Raw genomic sequence first — 26,199 nt, forward strand, 5'->3', positions numbered from 1 at the left:
ATAATGCACAATCCTCCTGATTTCTAGATTTTTTCTAGATTTCCTAAAATTTAATCAGTTTACACTATAAGAAAAAAAAAGAAAAAGATATCTTTCTGGTCTTTTCTGGTTATATTTATATGCTAAAAGCGATTTATTTTTTTGACAAGAATTTCTTTTCCTTATTTTTTTTTTAATTGAATATATTTCATTAAACAGAATGGTGATGAGGTAATGGGACACAATCAAACACACCTCTGTACTGTTGTAAACATTCAAACAATCTGAAGAATATATTATGTTGTATTCACACTACACAGACATATACACCCACGTTATGCTCTCTATCAAACATACATATCACAGTTATGCATGCATGATTTTAAAATGTTTGAATGACCTTGAAATTAATAAATTTCCTTACAATCCCTAGTTGACAAGTCAAGAAGTTGCATAACTTTTCTTTTGCGAAGCGTCTAAACCTGACTTTGTATATCACTAAATCATAAATACTCCTTTGCTTTCTGTGATCTTAGTCCAATGAATTCCTTTCAGTAACCAGTCTTATTTAAAGTTAATGAAATACAAAGTGAAATGAATGTTCTAGATATTCTCATTATTTTTATTTTTTGGTTAAATTAGTTTGTTATTAGGAGATTTAGATATTATAACAACTGTTTGTTTTGCATTATTGGCAATCCCATTTTCTTTGAGTGATCCTCCTTATTTTTGCTAAGCGATCATAATTCAGAAAAAAATTATAATTTAATTCCATATTCATCTGAAATCCAAATAAATTTTGTTTGATGGTAGAAAATACTGTCTACCATGGAATTTTTAACGACCTTGACTGGCTATACAGCCCTTGCACATTCGAGAATATGACTTGACCTATGACCGAAATAAGCCTGACCTATAACCTTAATCACCCTGAGCTGTAACCGTAATCTGACTGACCTAATTTGCACATGTCATTGTACCACCAGCATGATCTATTGTTTTGCATGATTGTTTAATTTTAGATTGGAGAATTAGCTTCTATAATGGGGTCTAAAAATGTAGGCAAGCCAGTTAAAGACCCCTACACAGGTGAACTTAGAAATCATCATCTAGGTAACTCTGATGTAACGTTACAGGTAAGTCTTTATCTAAACTGAACATCCCCCTTTTTCAAAGCCTGACAACACTGAATTTGTAACTTCAAGTCAAACATTAGGCAGATGCTTTCAATTCTAATCTTAATTGACTAGAATTGTAAGTTTTCCTACTGCATGTCGATGGTTCTTTCAGAGCACTCATATGCAGGAAGTTGGTGTTAAACACCAAATCATTGAAGGATACACTTATAACTTTGAAAGTTAAACTTTTTTAAAGGAGAAAATTATACTTTTGTTTTGTAACAAATTAACAAATAAGGAGTAAAATGTATAAGAAATGGAAGAATTCTCAGTGTTGGATGGCCTTGGTGGCCCATTGGTCTAAGAAATTCACATCTTATGTGATCATTAGTATGCAATCACTGATTAATGACTAAGATTATCAAACTTCTTACCAAAGCTTGGTGATTCTCCCGCTTCTAACAAAAACAACTAGCGGCCACAATCAAATCATCTTGTCCTTAAGTTGTATAACTGTAGTAAAATATTTGTGGTAAAGAGTAAGTAAGAACTATTTGTTTGATTTTGTGTACCATAAGATAAGGAAAAAATTAGTAACAGTGTGATTTATTGATTTATTCTTAAGATATGAATTTCAAGGCAGCAAGATATTTTAAACTTTTAATGATTTGTTAAAGTTTTTGTTATTTATAGTTTTGAGTTTTATAGTCACTAAGAGAGAATTAAAAGCAGATAATTATTATTATTGAAGTCAACCTTAAAAAACTATTAAACCTAATTAGACTTAACATGATTTAATTAGCCAATCATTTCCCATATTAAAACAGAAAATGAACTATCAACCAAAAGCTGAAACAGAAAAGAAGAAATATCATGAAGATCTGAGCCAGTTAGCAGACGAGAGAATGAGATACAGACAGTTGAATAGGCTAAAGGAAAATCAGGAGGGCATGCTGGTAAGACATATGTATATAAATAGACATAGGGAATTCCTTCTGGATATTTGTTAAATAAAATTTTATTTCAAAATAGGTTATTTCAATAAATGTTGAACTAAAAAAGAAAATTAAAAAGTTTAAACTTGAAACTTTAAGTCCTGAATTGTGTTTCATTGAACTTTAAGCAAACAACTATTAATTGATCAAGTTATCAATTAAATTAAGTTACAGAAAAAATAGGTCTGTATACCATGTAACATATAGGGAAACAAATATTTTCTACCACTTTCACTTATGTGAGGTTGTCCCTAAGTGAATGCAGTTCTCTGCATCACATATGATTCTGATTTTAATCTATCCATATATATCATTGTTACAGCATCACACCTACTTTCATCAAACTTTTTACATTGATAAAGATTTTAAGTAATGATTTCAGAAAATTTCACTGTCTTACTGTAATGTTAAAAGAATATTACAAAAAAACAACAAGAATTCATAGCTTGAAAGGGAAAGTAATTCAGTAAAAGAACAGGGGAGATAATTCAGTTTTATATTAATTTTATTGTTTACTACAGTTTAAGGATCAAAACAACAATAAAGGTAAACTAATATCACATGTGTAATAAATGTTGTGTGAAGTTCACATCTATAATTGTGTAAATATGTCTATTTATTGTAATCTGTTCAAAAGTAATGTATTTCTACAACCTTCACCTTTTACCAAATTTAAATCCAGTTACTCTCAGATTGCATGACACTAAAGAAAATGTACCATACTATTGTATTTCACATTGATATAAAAGTGCAGTTCAGGATAGTTTTTAAACAAAAATCTGAAAAAGTTTTCAGATTGCTTTGTTGTTCAAAACAGAATGCTTTACAGCATTGATTCGTAGATTAAAAAATGGAGTTAACCAGTTATGTTAATCTTTCGACTGTTGATATTTTTTCAGCATCAACATACGATGGACGCAATGTGGGGCAGACCAGGAGGCGGAGCACCGAAGGGATACAATCTCCGCAAATTCAATCTGGAATCCACACTTCATCACCCAACAAAAGATGTAAGATATCAAAATATCATCATATGATCATACCCATTTCTCTAACTCTGTGTGGCTGACATTAATGCTAGAACTTACAATTCTGTCTGTGTGTCTTATGAAGAACATTTATGTTTAATCTTTGTTATGTTACATATTAGAATACGCAACTCTGCATGTGCTAACATATTTTTCTATGTCATCATATTGTACAATTGTTCTCTAATACCAAAGTATTTTACATACAATACATGGATTTATTCATGCAAATTCTTATTTTTAAAAATGAAAAAATTATAATCAAAACCCTGCTCAAAAAGGTGTTTTTACTGTTGTAAAGATTTTTCTTAATGTAATAACATTGTTTATGTTATATTTCATGTTTTAATGAAAACACATTTCTTTCTATTAGAAAAAAAAAATAATTTGGAATTTCTCTAAAATTTTTTTTATATCTTTAGATATACTATTTTGTTCAGAGTATCAACTTTACGTCATTAAATTTTTTTCCTTTTGCAATTTTTATTCTCTGATGTATTAAATTTTATTTTGTGATATAATATTTGAAAAAAAAACTGTGATAATGATGAGCTGTGATATGTTTTGAGATTAAATATGTATATTTCAGTTTTCTTGTTTGTCTTTTCGTTTCTATCAGGCAAAAAATAAAGTTTAGTTTCTCAGGCTGAAAAACTCATATCAATTAGTATATGAATAGCAGATATTTGATAATGTTTATGTTGAAATGATAAAAGTGACTCTCAGTCATTTGGAATAGGCCCGAGGAACTAAAATTTATTTTGTATGGCTTTATTGCTAGTTGTTTTGCATATTTCTGGATTAAGCTGCATGCTGTATGTTTTTTTTCTGGATTTACTTTCATATGATTTAAGTTTATCTTTCAAGTTAAAATCCACCAGATACACAAAAATTCAGCAGCATTAATCAGAATAGAACCCATTAGATGCAGAAGTAGGGGAATGCCTCTTTTAACCTGTTGATTTGAAATACAGATCTATTGCATCTGCTATTTGTAGTGCAGAGAACATTCAAAAGTGAAATGAATCAAATATTTTTTGTTGTGAACTCTGAAACTTTAAGTGTCTGCCCCATCTGAAACAAAAATAAGTAAAATTCTGCTAGGATTTTAAAGAAAAATGGTTTTTAATTGATGTTTTAGTATCTTGTTTGTTTCGACCAATTCAAACTGCTGTCCTCATCAATTGGCATCGTTTTTGACTTGGTCCATTTAATCATATCCAAAAACTAAGTTTACTCTCTTTAAATAAAGAATTTATTATTATTATTATTATTATCAAATGTCACATTTAATACGAGACATTATTCTATTTACTAAAATGTAGACTTGTGTATTTTTATTTGTTTCTTTCACATGCTGGTACTTTTTCACAATTTATACTATCAACATAATATATGCTATTTATTATCGCTTGTATTGCTAGGTAAAAACAATTTTATTTATAAATGTTAATCTACATTTATATTGCTTTCAACTTAAAACTTCCAGTTCTGATATTTAATTTAAAAAAATTATATTTTATACACTTAGCTTATGCTTTTAGTTCTTTCAGACAAGTCTCTTAGACTACCACTGAGATATTTTTCTCATGAATTCATAGTGCAGATATGTTTGTAAGATTTCACACTATATAGATTTCAACTTAGACTTCACACTGTGTAGATTTTACTCCGATTTCACACTGTAGAATTTTACTCCTATTTCACACTGTTAGATATCAATTCACATCTATATATCTGATATTTCATGCTTTTCTACTGTTTCTATAGCAGACAACTGAAGAATATATTAAAAAGAAGGACTGGTCACAAGTTCCACAAGAGGTTGGTGAAGGTTACACTTGTGTATTGGTGTTTGATGTGCATGCGGTCATATATATTCACAAATATTCCTTTCATCTATACTGGTTGTAACACTTAAACAACTGCCAAAAGCATATGGTTTCATTTTTTTTTTCTAAAAAAAAATCCACATTATTAACAATAACATGTATTTCCCCTTTATACCTGATTGACTACATGTGATATATGTTTTTAAAAATATTCAGATTGGTTTCTGTTTTGCATGCATTTTTTTACCCAATCTGATTTACAGAGCAATTTCCAAAACATATTCAACATGTTAACAAAAACTTCCCCTTGTGTTTTTTTGTTGTTGTTGTGCATAACATTGGTGGTTGGTTGATATAATAATCAAGAATAGTTTTTATCACTTTACTGTTTGCACTGTTACCAGAGTAATTTTAGGTACCAGTTGTGTTGGACAGCCAAGAAATATCACATAAACAATGGATTCTGGATTAGAGTGGTGGAATCTATATAAGAGTCTGTTATAGTACCAGTACTCAAATCCAATGAAACATTATTATTTTACAACAAAAAAATAAAACAAACATACAAAAAATAAAAAAAAATGATAAAACTTGATTCCAAAACAAAAATAAGATGAGGAAAAACTTACTCATATCCAAAAAGAAATGACACCTTTATATGTTAGAAATACCATTATGCAAATTTTGGTTGCAATGGAAACAAATGATAAGTATACTGTGGATTCATTTATTTTCGTGGGTACTAATTTTCGTGGATTGAGGAAAACTTACATGTTCGTGGATAATTGATTTCATAGTTTTGCTGAAGTATGCATACAAGCCTATAGAAAATTTGTCATTCGTTGAACATTTAATTTCATGGTTCAACTGTTCCCACGAAATTCACGAAAATTGGTATCCAACGAATAATAATGAATCCACAGTATGACAATTCAAATAGTCCCCATTGTATCTCTGTTTATATATTTTGTTATTTAGTTCTTCAAGACTGAGGATCCTTACCTGTCATATGTAAAACAAAGACTTAAAAAACATGAGGTAGAACCAAAAAAAAAAGCAAATAGTTTGCTAGAATTGATTCATATCTCAGAGCTAGAAAATTTACCATTTGAGGCATAAATACCACATACATGTGTATCATTTTCAGAATTGGTATTCTATGTCCTGAAACATATTTCCTTTTAGCTTTTCAGATTTATTCTGTTTTCAGTTTATAAGCTATTTAAAAAAATAATTGATAACAATATGTTATTTTTTTCAAAATTGCACAAATTGCAACTACCGGTACCAGTATACACTAAAAATACAGAGATTATTATAAAGATTGATAGCTGTTTTAAAATAATTTGATCTCTGACAAAAAATTCTCAAGTTCATTTGCAATTTTGTTTTCAAGCTTTCATCAGTTTTCCTTTCTTGTCATTCTCTACTATTGAATTTATGAATTCATTTGACAAGTTGCAAGAAAATATGTAAAGATTTTAGTATTTTGGCTGTGAAGATAACAGGTAGCAGAAATAAGGACTAAGACAAAAGACCAACAATATAAAATGAAATTTGAACATGTTATAGATATTCCTATATACACATGTAAGTCTTGCAAATTTAAGCAATGCAACAGATTATCGGAACAGCTTTGGGAATAAGTATCTGATGCAACCACTTGCAGATGACTTCTAATAGAAATATACAGAGTCATAAAAGAATAATGCTGAATGAACGTACTTATTTCGAAACAGCATGTGTTTAAAACAAAACATAGAAGAAACACAGTGCAATATAGTTTGATGTGACGTGAATGTATAAAAAAAAATTAAAAAAAATAAAAAAACACACAATAAAAAATCTATGTGTTGAAGAAAAACACAAAAGAATAATTTTGTGTAACTATTAACTGAAAATGGATACACAAAAAAAAAGAATATTAGAAAACATCACGGAATTCAAGGGAGATAACTATTTAAGCTAGATCAAGAATGTTGATATCATTAGGGTTGTTGTTGAACATATCGGATGTATAGTTGCCAGCCTGCAAAAATACTCAAATGGCTATGACCCATTATTTATTGAAATAGTATAACACATTAAGTACCCTTCAAATCAGTTCAAGGAAGTGGTTTTGTTTGACCATATATACCCTCTAGGTGTCTTTTCTAGGGTAATCGTTTCATTGACATCTACCCACATCTCTCAATTCAAATTAAAACAATTTTAGAATTTCAATATATTTTTTTTTCTGTAGCAAACAAATCAATAAAATTAACTAAATTAGAATATTAAATAACATGTAATGTACATGAACTTAAAAGATTTGTTCAGTAACATTCCTCTTGCAATGTAAGTTTGGGGTTACTTTCCAAGTTGCTGCCACTTGTGATTCATGTTTACTAAAGTGTGGAGGCTTTTTTGTGAACCACCTCTAGTAGGTGAGTTGGCAACTGTGTTGAAGTTTTTAGAGCTTGATATAAAGATGTACAGGGAATTATTTGTAAAGCTAGACATAGGTAATACTTATTTAGAAGGTATTCACTTGCAATTTTCGTTTTAATTTTCATGGACTCATCATGTTTGAAAATTTGTAAAAATACTGCCATGACATTTTTTATGAGAGGGAAAAAGTATTAGGGGCAAGAGTGTACCCCTATTTTTGTCGAGCCTGCAACTTTTGTTGCAGAAAGCTCGACATAGGGATAGTGATCCGGCGGCGGCGGCTACGGCGGCGGCTACAGCGGCGGCGTTAGCTCACTTCTTAAAAGCTTTATATTTTAAAAGGTGGAAGACCTGAATGCTTCATACTTTGTATATAGATGCTTCATGTTACGAAGTTTCCATCAGTCACATGTCCAATGTCCTTGACCTCATTTTCATGGTTCAGTGACCACTTGAAAAAAAAGTTCAAATTTTTTGTAATGTTGAATTCTCTCTTATTATAAGTAATAGGATAACTATATTTGATATGTGCGTACCTTGCAAGGTCCTTGTGTCTGTCAGACAGTTTTCACTTGACCTCGACCTCATTTCATGGATCAGTGAACAAGGTTAAGTTTTGGTGGTCAAGTCCATATCTCAGATACTATAAGGAATAGGGCTAGTATATTCGGTGTATGGAAGGACTGTAAGGTGTACATGTCCAACTGGCAGGTGTCATCTGACCTTGACCTCATTTTCATGGTTCAGTGGTTATAGTTAAATTTTTGTGTTTTGGTCTGTTTTTCTCATACCATATGCAATAGGTCTACTATATTTGTTGTATGGAATGATTGTTAAGTGTACATGTCTAGCGGGCAGATGTCATGTGACCTTGACCTCATTTTCATGGTTCAGTGGTCAAAGTTAAGTTTTTGAGTTTTGGTCTTTTTATCTAATGCTATATGCCATAGGTCAACTATATTTGGTGTAAGGAAATATTTTATGATCTTTATGTCAGTCGAGCAGGTTTTATTTAACCGTGACCTCATTTTCACGGTTCATTGCACAGTGTTAAGTTTTTGTACTTTGGTCTATTTTTCTTAAACTATAAGTAATGTGTCAACTATATATGTTGTATAGAAGCATTGTTAGCTGTACCTGTCTGCCTGGCATGGTTCATCTGACCTGGACCTCTTTTTCAAGGTTCATTGGTCTTTGTTTAGTTATCTTGGTTAATGTTAAGTTTATGTGACAGTTGTAATAAAGCTTAGCTTTATACTTAGGACTATCAACATAATATCAATGATTAGTATAGAAGGGCGAGACATTTCAGCGTGTGCACTCTTGTTGACATTTTTGACTATTGTGTCTGTTTGTTTTGTTCAAGCATCGGTGACAATATAATGGAATGTGATACGACTGTCATACAAGTGAGAGGTTTAGCTAGCTATAAAACCAGGTTCAATCCACCATTTTCTACATTTGAAAATGCATGTACCAAGTCAGGAATATGACAGTTCTTGTCCATTTGTTTTTGATGCGTTTTGTTATTTGATTTTGCCATGTGATTATGAACTTTCTGAATTGATTTTCCTCTGAGTTCAGTATTTTTGTGATTTTACTTTTTACACACTTGGGTTGTATTAATAACCATTAACTATTTTTCAGAACCCATTTAACTTGCATGATTCTTCCGTTTCAATTCTAATACTAAGTTTTTGCATGACACCATATATAAGTATAATTTTATAACTATATAACTGTAAATATATAAAACACATAATTAAGAAATAGCATGATTAAATGAAATTGCATAAAGATTGAACAATGCTTGTTGATGTAACTATTGCTAATTTAATGGTGCTTTGATATAAGTTAATGGTTTATGGTAATAAGACACTAGAAATGACTATTAAAGAGATTTGATCAGGTACACCTCCCTTGAATTGGCTCAATGTAATTCAATAATACAGCATTGACTGAACTTATTTGGATATGGGTTGACAAAATTGGTTATATAAGTTCAATCAAAGACATATATACATATATTTGTTTATGTCTCTGTTTCAATTTAGATTTCAAAAGATAATGTATTGACTAAATATAATGGGAGGTGATGACCATTGACCATACTTTACTTTTGGAATTCACTTTTTTCTTAATAACAGTTGGACAAGCTGAATTATACAGAGCTCATTTAAAACACAAAATAAAAATGTCTTCTGCCATTTTCATTATTTTTTCTTGATTTAAACTTTATATTTGATGGAAAGAAAAATGAGAAAAGAAATATCCCTACAAAAAAAATACAACTTTCATTTTGAATATGACCAGAATAATTACACCTTCTTTAGTTTCTTGAAATTTGAAAAGAGATGAAGATTCATGAGTCATCAAAACTGAATTTTACCCAGGCTTTCCTTTTAAATATACATTTTCAAAATGATAAATAAGAATTGTACCACACTGAAATCAGTTACTGGTCTGTAATAGTGTATTGAACTCACTGCATGTTTGTTGTATAACACTTTGTGAACATGGTCACCCTATTTTGTGTTTCAGGGTAATCCATTTACTCAAAATGATGACAATTACAGTCCTAGATTTCAACCTAATAAGTATGTTAGAAGCACCATTACAAGCACACATGCCAATTTATATGAATATCCAGAACATCTCAAGGTAAGGTGCATTGTGAGAGTATAAGTCATGTGACATGAGCATTGGCCAATGAAAATTGGTAGAATTATCTTTCTAATTCTAAGCTGACACATAAAGATATTTCAAACTCCCAGTGAACTAGACCATACATATATATTCACAATAAAAATGGTAGCACAACAGGCTGGCTAAATTCTCCTATTTTAAAGTGTTATTCAATCAATGTGCTGAAACAAATCTGACAACTGAACTGATTTTAGTTGAAATTTTCTAGAAACACCAGATAGATATTCTTTTATAGCAAACATTGATTTGAACATTTGAGCATTTGTAGGTTCATATGCGATACTTTGGTCTGTTTAAATGATTGTATTGGTGCTGTAATATAGATTTTGATTCCTTGAAATAATAATTTAAAAGATTGAAATTTGTGTCGAGGCTTAAATTCTACAACTGTATAAATATTCTGACACCAAGACAACACTATTCTATTCAATAGGACACAGCTATCAAGGAGACAGTCTTAACGGACTTGTAAATTGATGCATGAAATCACACGTAAATGCATGTAATTTTCTTTAGATGGTATAACACATTGTTGTGATTATGATAACTATGGAAGAATTTGTGTTGTATAATACATTAAATAAAACATAACAATTAATAAAACTTAATATGTTAAATAGTCTTTTGACTTTAGTGGGTTAAAAATGAAAATACTGTACAGCTGTACAAATAGATTAGTAAATTAACCAATACAGTGAAATCTGTCTAAAGCAAACCCTGTGTAAACTAGAAATTTTTAAAGTGTTAAATTTCATAAGGTGTTTGTATTCGCTATCTTTCAGGTTAAAATAGAATAGTGAAAAAAATCAATCTAGCATAAAATCTTATTGTTAAAGAAGATCAGAGTCAATGACGGGAAAAAGACACAAATATAACCTTACAAATTGGATTGGCCCAAGCAATTGTTCATTTTTATATCTGCCAAACAGATCTTTGAAAGACACTCTTTAAGTACCAAGATATTTTTTAGTAATTTCATCTATACATCAAATCACTTTCATAATGGAACCAAATTTTCAGTCTCAAAGGGGTTTCATCTAGACAGGTTTTAGTTTTTGCAAAAGAAAAGGAAATAATGCAGTTTTATGTAATTTCAAACCTTTGAAATAGCATTGGTAATACGTACCTCCAGTAATTCATCATGCTACAGGTTGTGTTTTGATATAATCTTTAATTATAATAATATGATGACCAATGTAATTGAAGAAGATAAAAGTTGAACATTATAACTCCCAAAATTTTTCTATTTCTTTGTTAAACATAAGTATTGTAACCAATATTTGTAGTCAGGAAGGTAATATGAACACCCCATAGAGCCATAGAGTTGTTAATTCAGGTCAAGATATATAAAGATGGCAAGTTTCCCAATATGTCCCTTCTGTATTTCACTGGATATTACTATTTAAATAAATACCTAATGTCAAAGCATCTTTTTCTGCAACGAGCCATTTTACTATTTTGTCCCATTCAAAATTTTGATATATTAAAACATTTTATAGGTTGACACTTTAATTCTTTTATTTCCAGGCATATACTACACTTTAGGTTAGTCGACTGAAGAGTAGGAATGTTAAATGTATACCAAGTAGATTTCTTCTGTATATCCACTTTTGCACCAGGTTTTGGGTGCAATAAAGTCTATGTTCTTTAAAGTTTAAAAGTTTGTCTTACAGATTGGACTTTGCACTTACTGAAGCATATTTTGAATGTTAAGATGAACAAAATTAATATCATAGATGAGTAATGATCATGAAAGTACTATTTAGGTCAAAGCATGGACATTCGAGAAATTTTAATGATATCAGTACCAAATAAGGTAGAAATCAATATACTGTTTAAACAGTATGAATTTGGGTGCACTGTTGTTTTTCTTTGTTTCCAATTAATGTTATAAGAATTATGGTACACCTGTTCCTTCAATATATTCAGAATCAATGCTTAGACAAATATATCATTTCTTTTAGTGTTTTAAAACATATTCCTCCTGGAAATTAATTGAAAAGTTTTCTCTTTTTTGTACCTACATCTGCTGTTCTATAAAGAAATACTATAAAAAGTTTAACTACAACTTCTTATTAGAATTCAACTATATTGCACAACTTCTTCAACAGGCAACTAAGGTGTGGTTGTAGGTACTGCTGTTAATTTGGGTTTTTGATCTGTCATGATATACTAAGGGTTCCCGAAACAAACAAAATATTTCCTTTTTTGCCTATAACAGTAAGTTTATCCTCTGAAATGGCTAGACAAAATCCTACCAAATTTGCATATTTGAATTCCTCCAGGCATGAAATTGAGCATTTGAATTTTGGTCTTTGAATTTTGGGGCTGTGTTTGCAGTGCTTATTACCGACCCTTTCCAACCAATTATTTTAACAATTTGTTTTTATGCTGTGCTGTTAGAACTGTCCAAGGTTAGCGAAGGGTTGAGTGCTCACAAACTTGAAAGATGTTAAACCCAGCCAAATTCTTTATGTGCTTATTCCTAGTCAGGAGCCTTTAGTCTAGTTTTTGTGATTGGTTGTCAGTCTATTTGTTTTCATTGATTGTTTTTAGTATAAATCAGACTGTTGATTTCTCTTTCTGTTTTGTTTCACATTTTGTCATTGTTTTGGGCTTTTATATCTTAAACTGTAAGGTACAAGTTGTTGAAGACCGTGCAGTGCAAAGAGAACATATGCAGGGGTTTCATTATCTTTCGTGTTGACCGGTACATTCCTATTTGTAGGTGGTACTTTTCAATGTATTCAATGAACATCTTATATAAAAATTCCTGAATAAAGGCGGTACTTATCTGTAGCATAGGAGGCTAAAAGTACCGGGTACCGCCTCCTAATGAATGGCCTGTATCATATGGTTTATATCCTATAATTGTCCTTTGAACAACAAAAACTTACCCTATGACTAATTAGTATCTTGCATTATAAAGTGGTCTAATATAGATACAATGTATTTAAATTTGAATTAAGTACACAAAAAGAAAAAAATGTGTTAACAAGTGGAATAATATTTCTTTTACTTTTTATTCCAGGACAAAAATTATGCACTGAGTGAACCCTATGCCACTTATTAAAAGACTTGTTACCATAGAAACAGAAAATGATGTGATTCTCAGGAGAACAGACAGTATTGCACAATCTTTTAACAGATGTCCTTAATCATTTTACTTATAAAGTATTATATTATTGTATAGAGAATGTTCAGATTATAAGTAAATTATGCAACTTTATGGGGAATCTCTTGTAATAAGGGTGGTCTCCCTAAGCTGAAAACCTTGCAAAGGTCATTACCTTTTTCAAGGTCAACTTAAATTTTTAATATTTTTCTCAAAATAGTAAACGGGGACAATTAACCAACTGAAATTTATAGAAAAAGTATGAGTACCATATTTTTAACCTCATGATTTCATTCATAGATGCATTGTTTTGTATCATGTACGGTATACAAAAAGGAGAGTGGTGGCTCCAAGCAAAAATCATTATTTTAAATTTGTTTGTTACATTTGAAGTTTTTGTTGTCTTTGCCCTTTTGGCTTCTCTGTTTTCGATTCATACTTGTGAGAAGCATTATCAAGGGAAGATTTTGTGCTTTATGATTCATTAATCTATTTATATGCATTCTCTAGATCTTTCCCTACATTATGGACAATTTATTCATGATTTGATTAAATATATTTATATTGATATACCCATGTTAAAAGCTCAGTTACAAAGGCATATAAGAATATATGCTACATAGCAAAATGCTCCAATAAGACAGAATTGAAATCAAGTAAAAAATTCATGATTTTTTTTTTTCAACATAAAATGTTTGCTTCATTTAATACACCTTACCCACATAAGTTGATTATCAAAGATTTCAAAGATCATGCTTATGATTAATCGTTGTTGAATTTGTTGATGAACTTTTGTTGAATTTTAATCGATCATGATTATTTGGCCCAGTACCAATGTTGAAGTTATTGATTGCAACTATTGTTACAGATTGTTGAAAGTTATTTGTGGTATTTGGGTTATATTATTTGTAAATAAGCATCATAATGCACATTTGTTTTGTTGAATTATTGACCAGTCCAGTTACCCAGTGTCTTTTCATATATTGTACATTTCTACTTATTTATTTAATCAAAAAACTTCAGTGTCAGCTGTGATGTCTTTCTTGTAATAATGTGATACTTATATTGTGAAATTTTATTTTTACATGTTAAACTTTTTTTCTATGTTTTAGACGGATATTGATTCAAAGAAAATATTTTATGTGCTTTGATACAATTTTAATTTTGAGTCTTTAATCTTTATCTATGCAGTTAGTGATATTTTATTGGGACTTTGAATTCCAGTGTTTTATTATTTTATATAATTTTATGTTTATGAAATATGCAATTTCAACAATTTTTGAGGGCAATTAGAATCAATTTTTTGATAATAAATGACAGTATACATTGATAAAATTCCAGATTTTATTAACATTTTCTGTTTAATAGATAAGTTCTAGTCAACTTTGATGAAATTCCAGTTTTTACACCCAAAATAAATTTTCAATGTTTTCATTTGATTGGATTCTAGATTTTATTACCTTGGGTACCAAACATAAGTACCCTGACTAAAATGCAGTTTGCTGAAATGTCCAGTAAACTATTTTTTTTTTTAAATAACTGTGATATGTTCTACATTCCGTCCATCTTTGTTTCTACTGTTTTTGTTAGTTATAGAGATATATGTATGCCATGTTATGTGTACAATAAAACTTCTATTTAAAGCTGGTTTATTTCCTTAAAATTATTTTAATATGTCATTATTAAAGTTTAAGACCAGACTATACAAGAATAAGAATATGTGATATGATTGCCTATGATAAAAATATCTACATGTACCAGCAACCAAAGGATGAGTAAATTTTACAACTATAGAACTGCTTTCAACAATGAGCCAAACCAATAATGAACAGATGAAAAGCCCCCAGCATGACAAAATATTTATTACATCATAAGGAATGCTCAAACTAGCCTAGCAAAGGATCTAATGTAGGGAGCAGGAACAAACATCAAATCTGATTAGGGAAGTTAAAAGCATGTGTTTTGTTAACTCCATGCTCTTTAAACATATAAGACCTATTCTGACATTGAAATCACACTTCTTTTAAACTGAATTTTACTGTGTGTATTGTTGTGTGTTTGTTTTTTTCTACATTGGCTAGAGGGATAGGGAGAAGTTGAGTTCTCATAAAACTTGTTCAACCCCGCCATATTATTTCGCTTGTCCCAAGTCAGGAGCCTCGGGCCTTTGTTAGTCTTGTATGATTATTACTTTTAGTTTATTTATATGTTTTGGAGTCTAGTATGACATCTATTGTCACCGACTAGAACACATTTTTGTTTAGGGGCCAGCTTAAGATCCCCAACTGGTGCTGGTTTTTCTCGTCGTGTTGAAGAATTGGTGGCCTTCAGCTGTTTTCTGCTCTTTAGTGGGGTTATTGTCTCTTTGACATATTCCCCATTTCCATTCTCAATTTTATGATATGCTGCCCAATACGCTCATTTTTTCCACTGACCATGAAAATTATCAAACCTTCTGATGGATGTCAATTTTATATTCTAATAAAAAAAAGGAGGTAGATGACTACCAAAATTTATAAACAAAGTGCTTGTAAGCACTAAAGGAAAAGAATGCTTTAATTTATCAGGGAAAAGTAAAATTATATTTTGCATTGTATAGGAAGCTGTTGTAGTTGATTAAATTTACCACTTTTCTGGACAAAGGAAGATATCTCCAATTTTTAAAGATGACTTTTATAAGGACATCATTTATATTTTTAGAGCAGATATTAGGTTCCTGCACCTTGCAAAAGTTATTGAATTGTCTTGACAAGTGTAACATCATTTTGTGGCCTGAATATCTGAGCATATATTACATTGATAAATTTCTAGAAATGTTCATGGATAGGATGAATAGAATGTTATAATCAATGCACTTTGTGTATTAAAAAGGTAGTGATAAGCCTTGGAAGAAGATTTAGATATCAAGCCAGTCCCATAGGGTTTTGATTGCATTTTATGCAATCTTCACCCAAAAAAAATCAAGTCGAAGAAAAACTAACAATATGGTCAAAAACATAAAGACTACAACAGTCCACATATAAAAAAAAACCTGAGACTAGCCAACACCAACTTGGTGTGATCAAAGTTGCTACAAAAGGATCCTGAACCACATGAGACACCCTTCATGTTGCTGAATGATGAAATGATAAAATTGTTCTCATCCTGAATATGCAGGAAATATATAACCTCAGAATCTTTAGCAACTAAGAAGTAATATAACAAAAGGAACATCAAATATGAAATTCCTTTGTTAATTTTAAAATACAGATGCCCTACGTCTCTGAACAATACTACTGAAATTTCATTTCTCTTGAAAAAAAACACAGGTGATGCAAAAATCATCCAACCTCACAACTTCTATTAATGATACAAATGGAAATTTTACATTAAAATTACAATAAACAGCTGCGCCATGAGCGCATGATACGCCCGAAGTTTTATGCAATAATTATATATTCTTTTTGAGACACGGCAGGACATGTGAAACTCCCCACCCTGTTTTTTTTTTTTTTTTTACAAAAACCTAAATATCACTAAAATAAAATTTTGAATCAAAACCAAAAAGTATACAGATCTTAAGATTAATATAACAAAGAAGTGTGTAAAGTTATAAGCAATAATCATAAATTGTTTGTGAAATACGGCACAACATGTGAAAAAACCCTCCCTCTTTTTTACAAAATACTCAATAACTCAAAAATGAAATTTTGAATCATCACCAAAAAGTATACAGATCTATAGATTAATATAACAAAGACGTGTAAAGTTTTAAGCAATAATCATAAATCATTTTTGAGATATGGCGCGACATGTAAAAAATCCCTCCCCCTTTTTTACAAAATACTCAATAACTCAAAAATGAAACTTTGAATCATCACCAAAAAGTATACAGATATTAAGATTAATATAACTAAGAAAGTTTTAAACCATAATCAAGAATCGTTTTTGAGATACGGTACGACATGTGAAAAAAACGCCCCCCTGTTATAGTTACAAAGTGCCGTAACTCAAAAAGTATTAATCTTATGTTCACCAAAAAGTATACAGATCATTTGACCATCATAAGAAACAACTGTATTAAGTTTCATGGAATTTAGGTAAGTTGTTCTCAAGTTATGGTGCGACATGTTTACGCCGGGCAGACAGACAGACAGACACCGGACATTTGTATACCATAATACGTCCCATCAAAATTTTGACGGGCGTATAAAAACCTGAACAAAATATCATCTTGTTTCGAAATTCCAATAGGCACAACATTTTATGTTATAATTGCAAAATTCCTGTTTGGTACAGCCTCAATACCAGTTAAACCATCAGACTTTGAAAAAAAAACATAATATAAGCCAAGACTTCATTTATTTACATATGTATATTATTTGTGTATTTAAAGTCTAACAAACAAAATATTAACAAATGAACAAATGTTAAAATAGTACATTTAACATATACAATAATCTATTGTAATCACCATCTAAAATGTCCAACACTCAAATTCACACGAATCATTAAAGATCATTCAAATTTTTTTAAAAGGTTAACAATCTTTGAAATTTTGGATACATTTTAAAAACATTTTTGAAAATGCATATTAACTGATCAAGTCTGTACCAGCTGATGTTATGAAGCCAATAACATTTTTAAAGAATTCTTATTTTGAAGTAACATTTTGAAAAAGAGAATTTAAAAAATTTTAGAGATTTTTTCCTGTACAGTAACCTGTAATTGATTATCGTTGTTCTTTTGTGCTTTGGTAAATCACTGCTCATTGGATAAAAATTTCAATATGAAAATATGCATGTTATATAAGACCATACTTGTAGAAAAGTTTGAGTATGATATCCTGCTTGATAAAAAAAGAATATATGGCCTTCCATTGAAACTAACAAGTAAATAGAAAAAAAAATACATATCAATGCTTGTACCGATAGAGTGTAATATGTCATAGCAAATTAATGAACTCAGTAAGTAAGACTAGTTTATAAACCTTGTGAGAAAAGAAAACATACCTTGGATTCATTTTTGTGGGTTAATTTATGGCTGTATTTTTGTGAATATTGAATTTAGTCAGGTTTTGCCAAAATCTGCATACATACCTATAGAAAACTTGCAATTTGTTGAACATTTAAAATCGTGGTTCAGACATACCAAGAAAATCCATGAAAATTGGTATCGTACAAATGATAATAAATTCACAGTATACAGATTGTGACACATGAAAAGAACAGGTTTTAGAATAAATAACGCTTTAATGATAATGAGGAATATATTTTGGTAGATACAATATAAATGCACATAACTAGGATATGTTAAACTTCAGAAACAAAATAAATGAGAAACCAACAAACTTAAATAACTGGCGATCAAAACTTATTAATCTGTTCTTAAAGTAGTTAAAAAAACTGTAAATAACTTTCAGCTAATATACAGCTATAATTAATGTATTGCAATATTTAATTCAACAAAATATTTGGGGACAGTTCAGAAAATTCAAAATGTTGAGTCTACGAAAATTAACCTTATTTTATATTTAATGATAGTTTATAAAGTGTGATAATTTTGTATCATGGCTTTTTAATAGTTATGTTCATTCTTTTAAACCCTAGAAATAAGAAAACGATTCCAATATACCTGAACTGTTTAGAGGAACATGAGAGATAATGCCACAGATTCTGGTGGGAACCTCCCAAGAGTTTTTTTAAATTTGGAAATTTCCCCTTTGAAACACCTCTTCTTAGAGGAGAGTAAAAAATATCCCTTTGGAAAAGCTCTCCCTTTTCTCCTTAATTACTTTTGAGTCAGTGAAGCCTCTGTGAGTCAGTAGTCTTCATAGTTTGTAAATATATTTGAAAAATATTCAAAATGTGTCCTACAACTAAGTCATCAACAAAAAAAAATTAATATAATTAGTTATGAAGGAAATCTCTTCTACTTTTATCCTTACTGCTAAAAATATGAATGTGAAAAATAAACCTCATTCACAAACTTTACAGTATACAAAATATGTTGGAATCAAAAATTTATACATACAATCACAAAATTATATTAAAATCAGCTGTTTGTTTGGCTAAAATTTACAGTACACATTTGATATTAAAATCACACTAAACATTGTACATAAGGTTAAAATTTTTAAAATGGTAAAACACATGGTATGGATTTTACACATTTGTTGAAGACTGTACATTGACCTTTAGTTGTAAATTACTTTGTCTTTTGGTCTCTTGTTGAGAGTTTATTGGCAATCATACATATCTTTTTACTTTTATATGTTTTGCTTCTTTGATATGTGAGGTATCAAGAATTTTCTTTCTATCAATTGTTGCCAAACAAACAGTTGATTTTAAACAGATTGACTATCACATCTCCTTATATTCCTATACAAAGTATATCACAGAACGATTTTCTCATTTAACAAACTATTCAAGAAATTCAGATAACATACTTACTTTTAACATTTTCTATTTATTTACATATTCTACAATTGTACATATACATAATATTTTGATTCATATTTTCAATGAATGTTAGTAAAAATCAAATTGTCATTAATCCAAAATTATAAAAAAGTTTATTTTGTTTATTTATTGTTGCAGTGGTTCAGGAATTAGAATTTTACAAAATTTTGGAAGTTGACCCTGTCAAACATTATGGCCCAGTTTTAGGCATGATATGTAATTCTAACAAATTGGGTACCCATTTTACTTTGCAATGTTAACTCTTTCTTAAAAATAACAAGAAATTTCAAAAATTGAAATGGACAGGTAAACTCCAACTTTTATTTCCTTTGCAGTAGTACACTTAACAAAACTACGCTCTACATTCTCAGTTATTTTAAGACAAAGTTAACCACCTCATTTTCAGCAGTCGTACTAACATTACATTCTGTTTATATTTATTGCCATAAATTGGATTTCACAAAAAATTTGTTGACCTTGAAAAAAGATAACCTTCATCTAACCTCAATTTTGATTTGCAATTGAGTTTGAGAATACTTCAAAATACAGTTGTAAAAAGATATCCTTTATTTAAACAGTTTCATCGTCAAAACAATGAGTAACAATGATTAACAGCGCACATCAATAGCACATATCTGGCATCCTTTAGTTCATCCTAATTAACATTCCACCTAATCCACATCAATTTTCTAAAGTCCTCTATAAAAAACTAAGTAACTTTCATCAGAATTCCCAATCATCAACATTAATATTTTGAAGATCAGCAACAAGTTCATCCTCAGGAGAAGGTGTCGCTGAAATAATTAATAGGCAAATAAAACATAAATGTCTGATCAATATATCAATTTGTTAAGAGCCAATCTGCCAGGAAACCATGCAAAACCGTCCGAATGCCACTTTTGCCAAATGAGTTTATATTTGGCACATTGGTGCACCTTAGTAATGTAATTAACCAAACAAAATTTTTTTGGGAAATTTTGAACTGATCTTGATTTTTTGGGGGCGCCATTTATTAACAGCTGAAATTGCTCGAAAACAGCAAAAATAAGCCATTTTGGCATATTTCGATGATTTAAATAAAAAAATATGGCAACATGTTAATTTTGAATTTGTTGGTAGAATGTTTACAACTGGATTATAGAAAACCTACATTTTTTTTAAAGACTTTGATTTCAAGATTTTGCAGAGTCTGCATACATCTCATTGAAAATTTGTAATTTGTTTCACATTTAAATTCTTGGTTCACATATACCCACGAAAACCATGAACATTTGTTTCCAACTAAATGAATCCAGAGCATGGACAGATTTTAAGCATCAAGCATCAGATATATTTACAATGACGAGTTTAAGAAAATATTCAGCTTTGATTGTTCTATGTTTAAACTGGTACATAAGTTGCCTAGAAGGTGCACCTTTAATGGGAGAGAAAATAATTCAATTTAATCACTACTATACTAAACGGTTTCTGTACTTATATACATCCTCCGATTTCAAATGCTTGGCTTTGAGCGTTCCTGATTAAGGTAAATCCAGAAAAGCGTTTCGGCTGCATGAAATTATTAAAAGGTGTTATTTTCAATTTATTGTTTAAAGTATCAAATACTCTTTACTGAACCATGTCTCAACTTCATCAAGAGTGGTCTTAATGATTTTGTATTGTATGCAAAGTATTGGTGTTTAGTCCCAATAATAAGACACACTGTACTGGTAACACAAATCAACTGTCTTCCACTGGCAGTAAATATTAATGTACAGCTAATAAATTAAAAATGTCCAGTGCTTTGACTATCAAATTGGTCAGAGGTGTAGGGGAAGAAGGGTTGAGATCTGAAAAAAAAACATGTTTAATCCTGACGCTTTGTTGCGACTGTCCCAAGTCAAGAGCCTCTGTTAGTCTTGTAAATGTTTTTAATTTAGTCATTTAATTTTCATATTTATTTGAGTTCGGTGACATCCTTTTTTTATTGAACTAGTACACACTTTTTTTAGGGGCCAGCTGAAGCCCATCTCCAAGTGCAGGATTTTATCTTTGTGTAGAAGTTCCATTGGTGGCCTTTGGCTGTTTCATGCTCTTTGGTCAGGTTGTTGTCTCTTTGACACAATCCCAATTTTCATTCTTAATTTTATGAATTACCTGATTGTAACATGTCTGCTCTCAATGGCTGAACAGGCTGAACTAATGTTGGCAAAAAATCACATGACCTTTTCTTCAAATGTTTAAAAAATGAATGATTTAATAGTGATGATGCAGTTGGCCTGAAATAGGAATTAAAAATTATAACACATCATTGATTAAAATAAAACTAAATGTGAAAAATTGCATTCTTCATTCAAAATAGTTTTAGAAGTCACATACCAAAAGATTTCTTTTTTTCCTTTTCTTTTTTTTTTACGTATTTTAATTTACTTATGTTTATGTTGGTCCAAATTACTATTTATATTATTTATATTGTCATTTTCTGTAAGTTTTCATTCATTCTGTTATTTTTATTATAAGTTATTTCCCATTTTCTTCTCTTTGTTTGGGTATACATGTTACTTATTTTTCTTGTTTTCTCTTAGCACAAAATCTCAAGTGATCAATTATTTCTGTTCACTTTGAATTAAGCATTAACTTATTTGTATTCTGTTATTTCCAAGTAAAGTAGAGTTTATTTTTTCAACATGTAAAATAATCTTTAAAAAATGCTAATAAATTCTGCTTATTGTGCATTCTTTTAATACTTATAAAACAAGAATGTGTCCATAGTACATAGATGTCAACTCATACTATCATTTTCTATTTTCAGTGGACCGTGAAATTGGGGTCAAAACTTTAATTTGGAATTAAAATTAGAAAGATCATATCATGGGGAACATGTGTGCTAAGTTTCAAGTTGATTGGACTTCTTCAAAAACTTTAACCTGAAGCGAACGGAAGGACGAACGTATGCATGGACAGACGGATGGAGGCAGACCAGAAAACATAATGACCCCTCTACTATCGTAGGTGGGGCATAAAAATCAAGTAAAAAACTGTATGTAACACACAAAACACTTTAAAATGTCAACAATTTTGTTTTGAAAATTTCTTTAACCTACTGACCTATCAGAAGGGTCTTTTTCTAAGCAAACATCAACAAAGTTATGGAAGTGTTGAGAGAATTTCCTACGACTGGCAATATCTACCACCTCTGCTCGACTTTTGGCTGTGTCTACATCTATTCCAGAATCTTGAGCAACTAAAATACAGACAAAAAGGAACGATTATTTTACTAGTAAAATTAGCATTAAGTCAATTAATCAAACTGAAAAATGACAAGGCAAAAATTTATCAATTTGCATTTGTATGAGCTATCATTTTAAGGTGGTACCTAACACTACAGGGAGATAACTCTGTAAAGTCAGCTAAACGTTTTAATTACGTTGTGTTGTAAAAGGAATATTAAGCTTCTCATTGATCAAAATTGGTGTTTGTCAAATTGCTATATAACCAATGTAATTTTTCTGACAAAATGGTTGGTTCAAAATTTTTGAAATTTTTATATTTTTGTTTAAGGGTCAAAGTAAATACTTTGTCAAAATTTTATGAAAATTAAACGAGCCAAATTAATTTTAGTGAAAGTGTTGGGTACCACCTTAAGCAAATCATGAAGCAAACAAAATTGAGCTTACATTGTTAATATTAAGAATATAATTTCTTGACTTTGCACTTTATGAATAAGACTCATTTTCTTAAGCCATAAAAAAAGTTGAATTGTTCTTGTTTACTTATCAATGGTTTTTATTTGTATATAAAGTTGAAGGTAGGATATATATAATAAGTAAGTGGTCATGAATCTTTTCAAAATTTCATTCTTTGACTAAATTATTCTGCCAGCAACTATACTTCTTTGAAGGACATATAGTGCCTTTTTACACAAATTTGTGAATTTTTAAAGATTGTAAAGTATTTTAATATTTTAACTGTTGATTTCTGAACAGCAATTAAGCACTTAAAGATTGTATAGAGACAAACAATGAATATGACTGTCAAGCGTAAATCTGTACATTATGTGGGTCATTTTCAAAAAATGTCGAATTTTCAGTACACCCATGCTAAAAGTTTTATTTCTAATGGAAATTTCAGTTGTAATGGTTTAAATGAAAGCTTGTCGGATTTGTGATTCAGAACATTAATAATAAACAAACCTTAAATCTATTTTGATAAGATTAAACTGCATTTAAGGCCGATTTTGGGGGTATTTGTGTGCGTACATTGTCAGAAAAACACATTTCAAATGATTTTTTTCCGATTTTCTGATCGCCTTGATATCTGCAAAAGAGACTTTTTAAGAACGTTAATTATAATTCTAACGAAAAATCGTAGCTTCTTTATCATTGTATGTAACAGATTATCTACAAACTAAATTCAATCAGCGTACAGGAGGTTCATGTCTATCCTGTTACCGCTACTTAAATCAGTCGTTAAATTATTCTCCCTATGAATATTGAATCAGTCAGTGTTGATTTCAAAAATGCAAAGTAATCTTTACATTTAAAACGCCTCGTTTCTTGAACGACAGTGTAGAGAAAAGAAATTTCAAGACATTTCGTGAAAAAAATAGAGCGTACTTTTTTTCATGTCTATGCTGTTACCGACCATTTTGATTAATTACACTAACAGTATGGTTGTAAAAAGTGCAATAACGTGTTGGAAACCAAATTCACAATAGAAAACCATAATCACTTCACCAAAGGGAGTAGTTATTTCACAACAGCAATCAAAAACGAAGAAATTTGTCTATCCTGTTATGTCTATCCTGTTACTATGGTTGCTATGGTTACAGTAACAGGATAGACAATTATAGACAAACACGTCGTTAATTTTTTTATCTTAACATGTAGGTGGAAAACGAATGAAATATTTCATTGTTTGAACTCATCTTAAGGTTATAACGTCTTAATCTTCCCAATTAAGCATTTGCAGGTGCAATACTGATATCGGTAACAGGATAGACAAAAAGGTAACAGGATAGACTTTTATATAGTGATATATCAGAAACGTACGTTCCTGTTACCAACGAAATAAAGAGAAAAGTAAATTAACTTATGAGGGATTTACTTGATGTTGGGTTTATTCGAAAGGGTGGAAAAAGGCCGAACAATATAAATTGCTATCTTAGACTTGCATTACTGGTGGTAATTTTTACAACCTTTGAAAACCAATTTTTAGAGCCATTTTTCAGTACAACCTAGAAAATTGGCAAATAATCTATTATTTTACAGAATGAATATATATAGAAGTTTATTCTCTTGAAAACCATCTAATTGGTAACGTTAAACAAGCTTAACATTTTATCTAAACCTTTTCTTAATAACCCAAAATTTCTTTGGAAATGGTAACAGGATAGACAAAATATTGTACCACCGATCAAAAAATGTTTCAAGATATTCTTGTATGACATCATTAAGATTGCATCTTTTAATATGTTGTTCTTAAAGTACTGTTTGTTTTGATTTGCTTATGTAGAGGGTTGTTTGAATAAGTAACTTTTAATAAATTTTTCAATTTCAAAATTCGACATTTTTTGAAAATGACCCATGTCATACATAAAATTTTAGACACACTTAAACTTCTCAAAAACGAATTCTTTCATATTATATGATATATATACATCTATTTTAGAAACAAATCCAAAAATCTTGAAACACTTGTTCTTGTGCATGACTTCATACAAATTACTCCAAACCTTAAATTACATAAGACATCCAGTTGTTTGAAACTGCCCAATTCATTTTTAAATTGTGTTTAAACTTATTATTTTTTTTTTTTTTTTTGTAAATTATTGCAAAGCAGATTCACTGATATCACTAAAACATTTTAAAGTCACAAAATGTTATTGTGGCAGGATTGTCAGATTTGTTTCTAAATAAAAATTTAGCATCTTTTAATATTTTTATTGATGATGCAAAAGTTAGCCTGATAATAATATTCTAATGCAATGTTTGTTCATCAGGCAGAACGGCCTCTCAAAATTAGTATAATAAATACAATAAGAAATGGGCTACCAAGTTGACAGCAAACCAGGTTTTCTGTATTTTGTAACCATTGTTGAACTTATCAAAGAGGGCAAATGCTATGAACAACATTGATGTATTTTCTCTATGAGGCTTGTTTTGGCATGCCATGTGCTGTGCCTATTTTCTAATATATTTAGGATCATATGCCATGAATGGTAAAACAGAAAATAGTCAATATCATACTTAACCTCCATTTTTTCATGAATAACAATATACTTTAAACAATTGAAAAGCATTGGCTGAACAATTCATAAATTAATGACTGGTTGAATGAAAATTATAAGTTATTCAAGATATTATAGAATTGGAAATAGTAACTTTATGATTATATCATATAATCATAAAGTTACTATTTCCAATCTACCTAGAACCAAAACAATATTATTGCACATTTATTCTTCCAGAGGCCCAATCAATTAAAAATTTGTGCAAAAGATCCATAAATGTATAGAAAGAACACAAAAAGAAGCAAAAATTGCATTTTTTTCTATTTGAATGGTGGTTTCTTGATA

General features: G+C 29.9%; 2 protein-coding genes across 7 annotated transcripts in view; one reads left to right on the plus strand and one right to left on the minus strand.

Annotated features, from left to right (window-relative positions):
* LOC143063574 (uncharacterized) overlaps positions 1–14,846 on the plus strand; it is an 80,246-nt gene extending 65,400 nt beyond the window's left edge. For all 3 annotated transcript variants that reach the window (XM_076235786.1, XM_076235787.1, XM_076235789.1), the window contains 6 exons: positions 1,002–1,115; positions 1,925–2,053; positions 2,992–3,102; positions 4,891–4,944; positions 9,924–10,043; positions 13,120–14,846. In XM_076235786.1, the coding sequence (XP_076091901.1) occupies positions 1,002–1,115; positions 1,925–2,053; positions 2,992–3,102; positions 4,891–4,944; positions 9,924–10,043; positions 13,120–13,161 (570 nt within the window). In that variant the 3' untranslated portion in view covers positions 13,162–14,846. The remainder of the gene's footprint in view (positions 1–1,001; positions 1,116–1,924; positions 2,054–2,991; positions 3,103–4,890; positions 4,945–9,923; positions 10,044–13,119) is intronic.
* A 2,681-nt stretch (positions 14,847–17,527) lies between these two features.
* LOC143063575 (STE20-related kinase adapter protein alpha-like) overlaps positions 17,528–26,199 on the minus strand; it is a 32,342-nt gene continuing 23,670 nt past the window's right edge. For all 4 annotated transcript variants that reach the window (XM_076235792.1, XM_076235790.1, XM_076235793.1 and 1 more), the window contains 3 exons: positions 22,731–22,866; positions 21,780–21,901; positions 17,528–20,437 (listed from right to left, as the gene is read on the minus strand). In XM_076235792.1, coding sequence (XP_076091907.1) covers positions 20,367–20,437; positions 21,780–21,901; positions 22,731–22,866 — 329 coding nt within the window. In that variant the 3' untranslated portion in view covers positions 17,528–20,366. The remainder of the gene's footprint in view (positions 20,438–21,779; positions 21,902–22,730; positions 22,867–26,199) is intronic.

The sequence above is a fragment of the Mytilus galloprovincialis genome, chromosome 2, assembly GCF_965363235.1.
Source record: "Mytilus galloprovincialis chromosome 2, xbMytGall1.hap1.1, whole genome shotgun sequence".
In the NCBI taxonomy this organism is placed as follows: domain Eukaryota; kingdom Metazoa; phylum Mollusca; class Bivalvia; order Mytilida; family Mytilidae; genus Mytilus; species Mytilus galloprovincialis.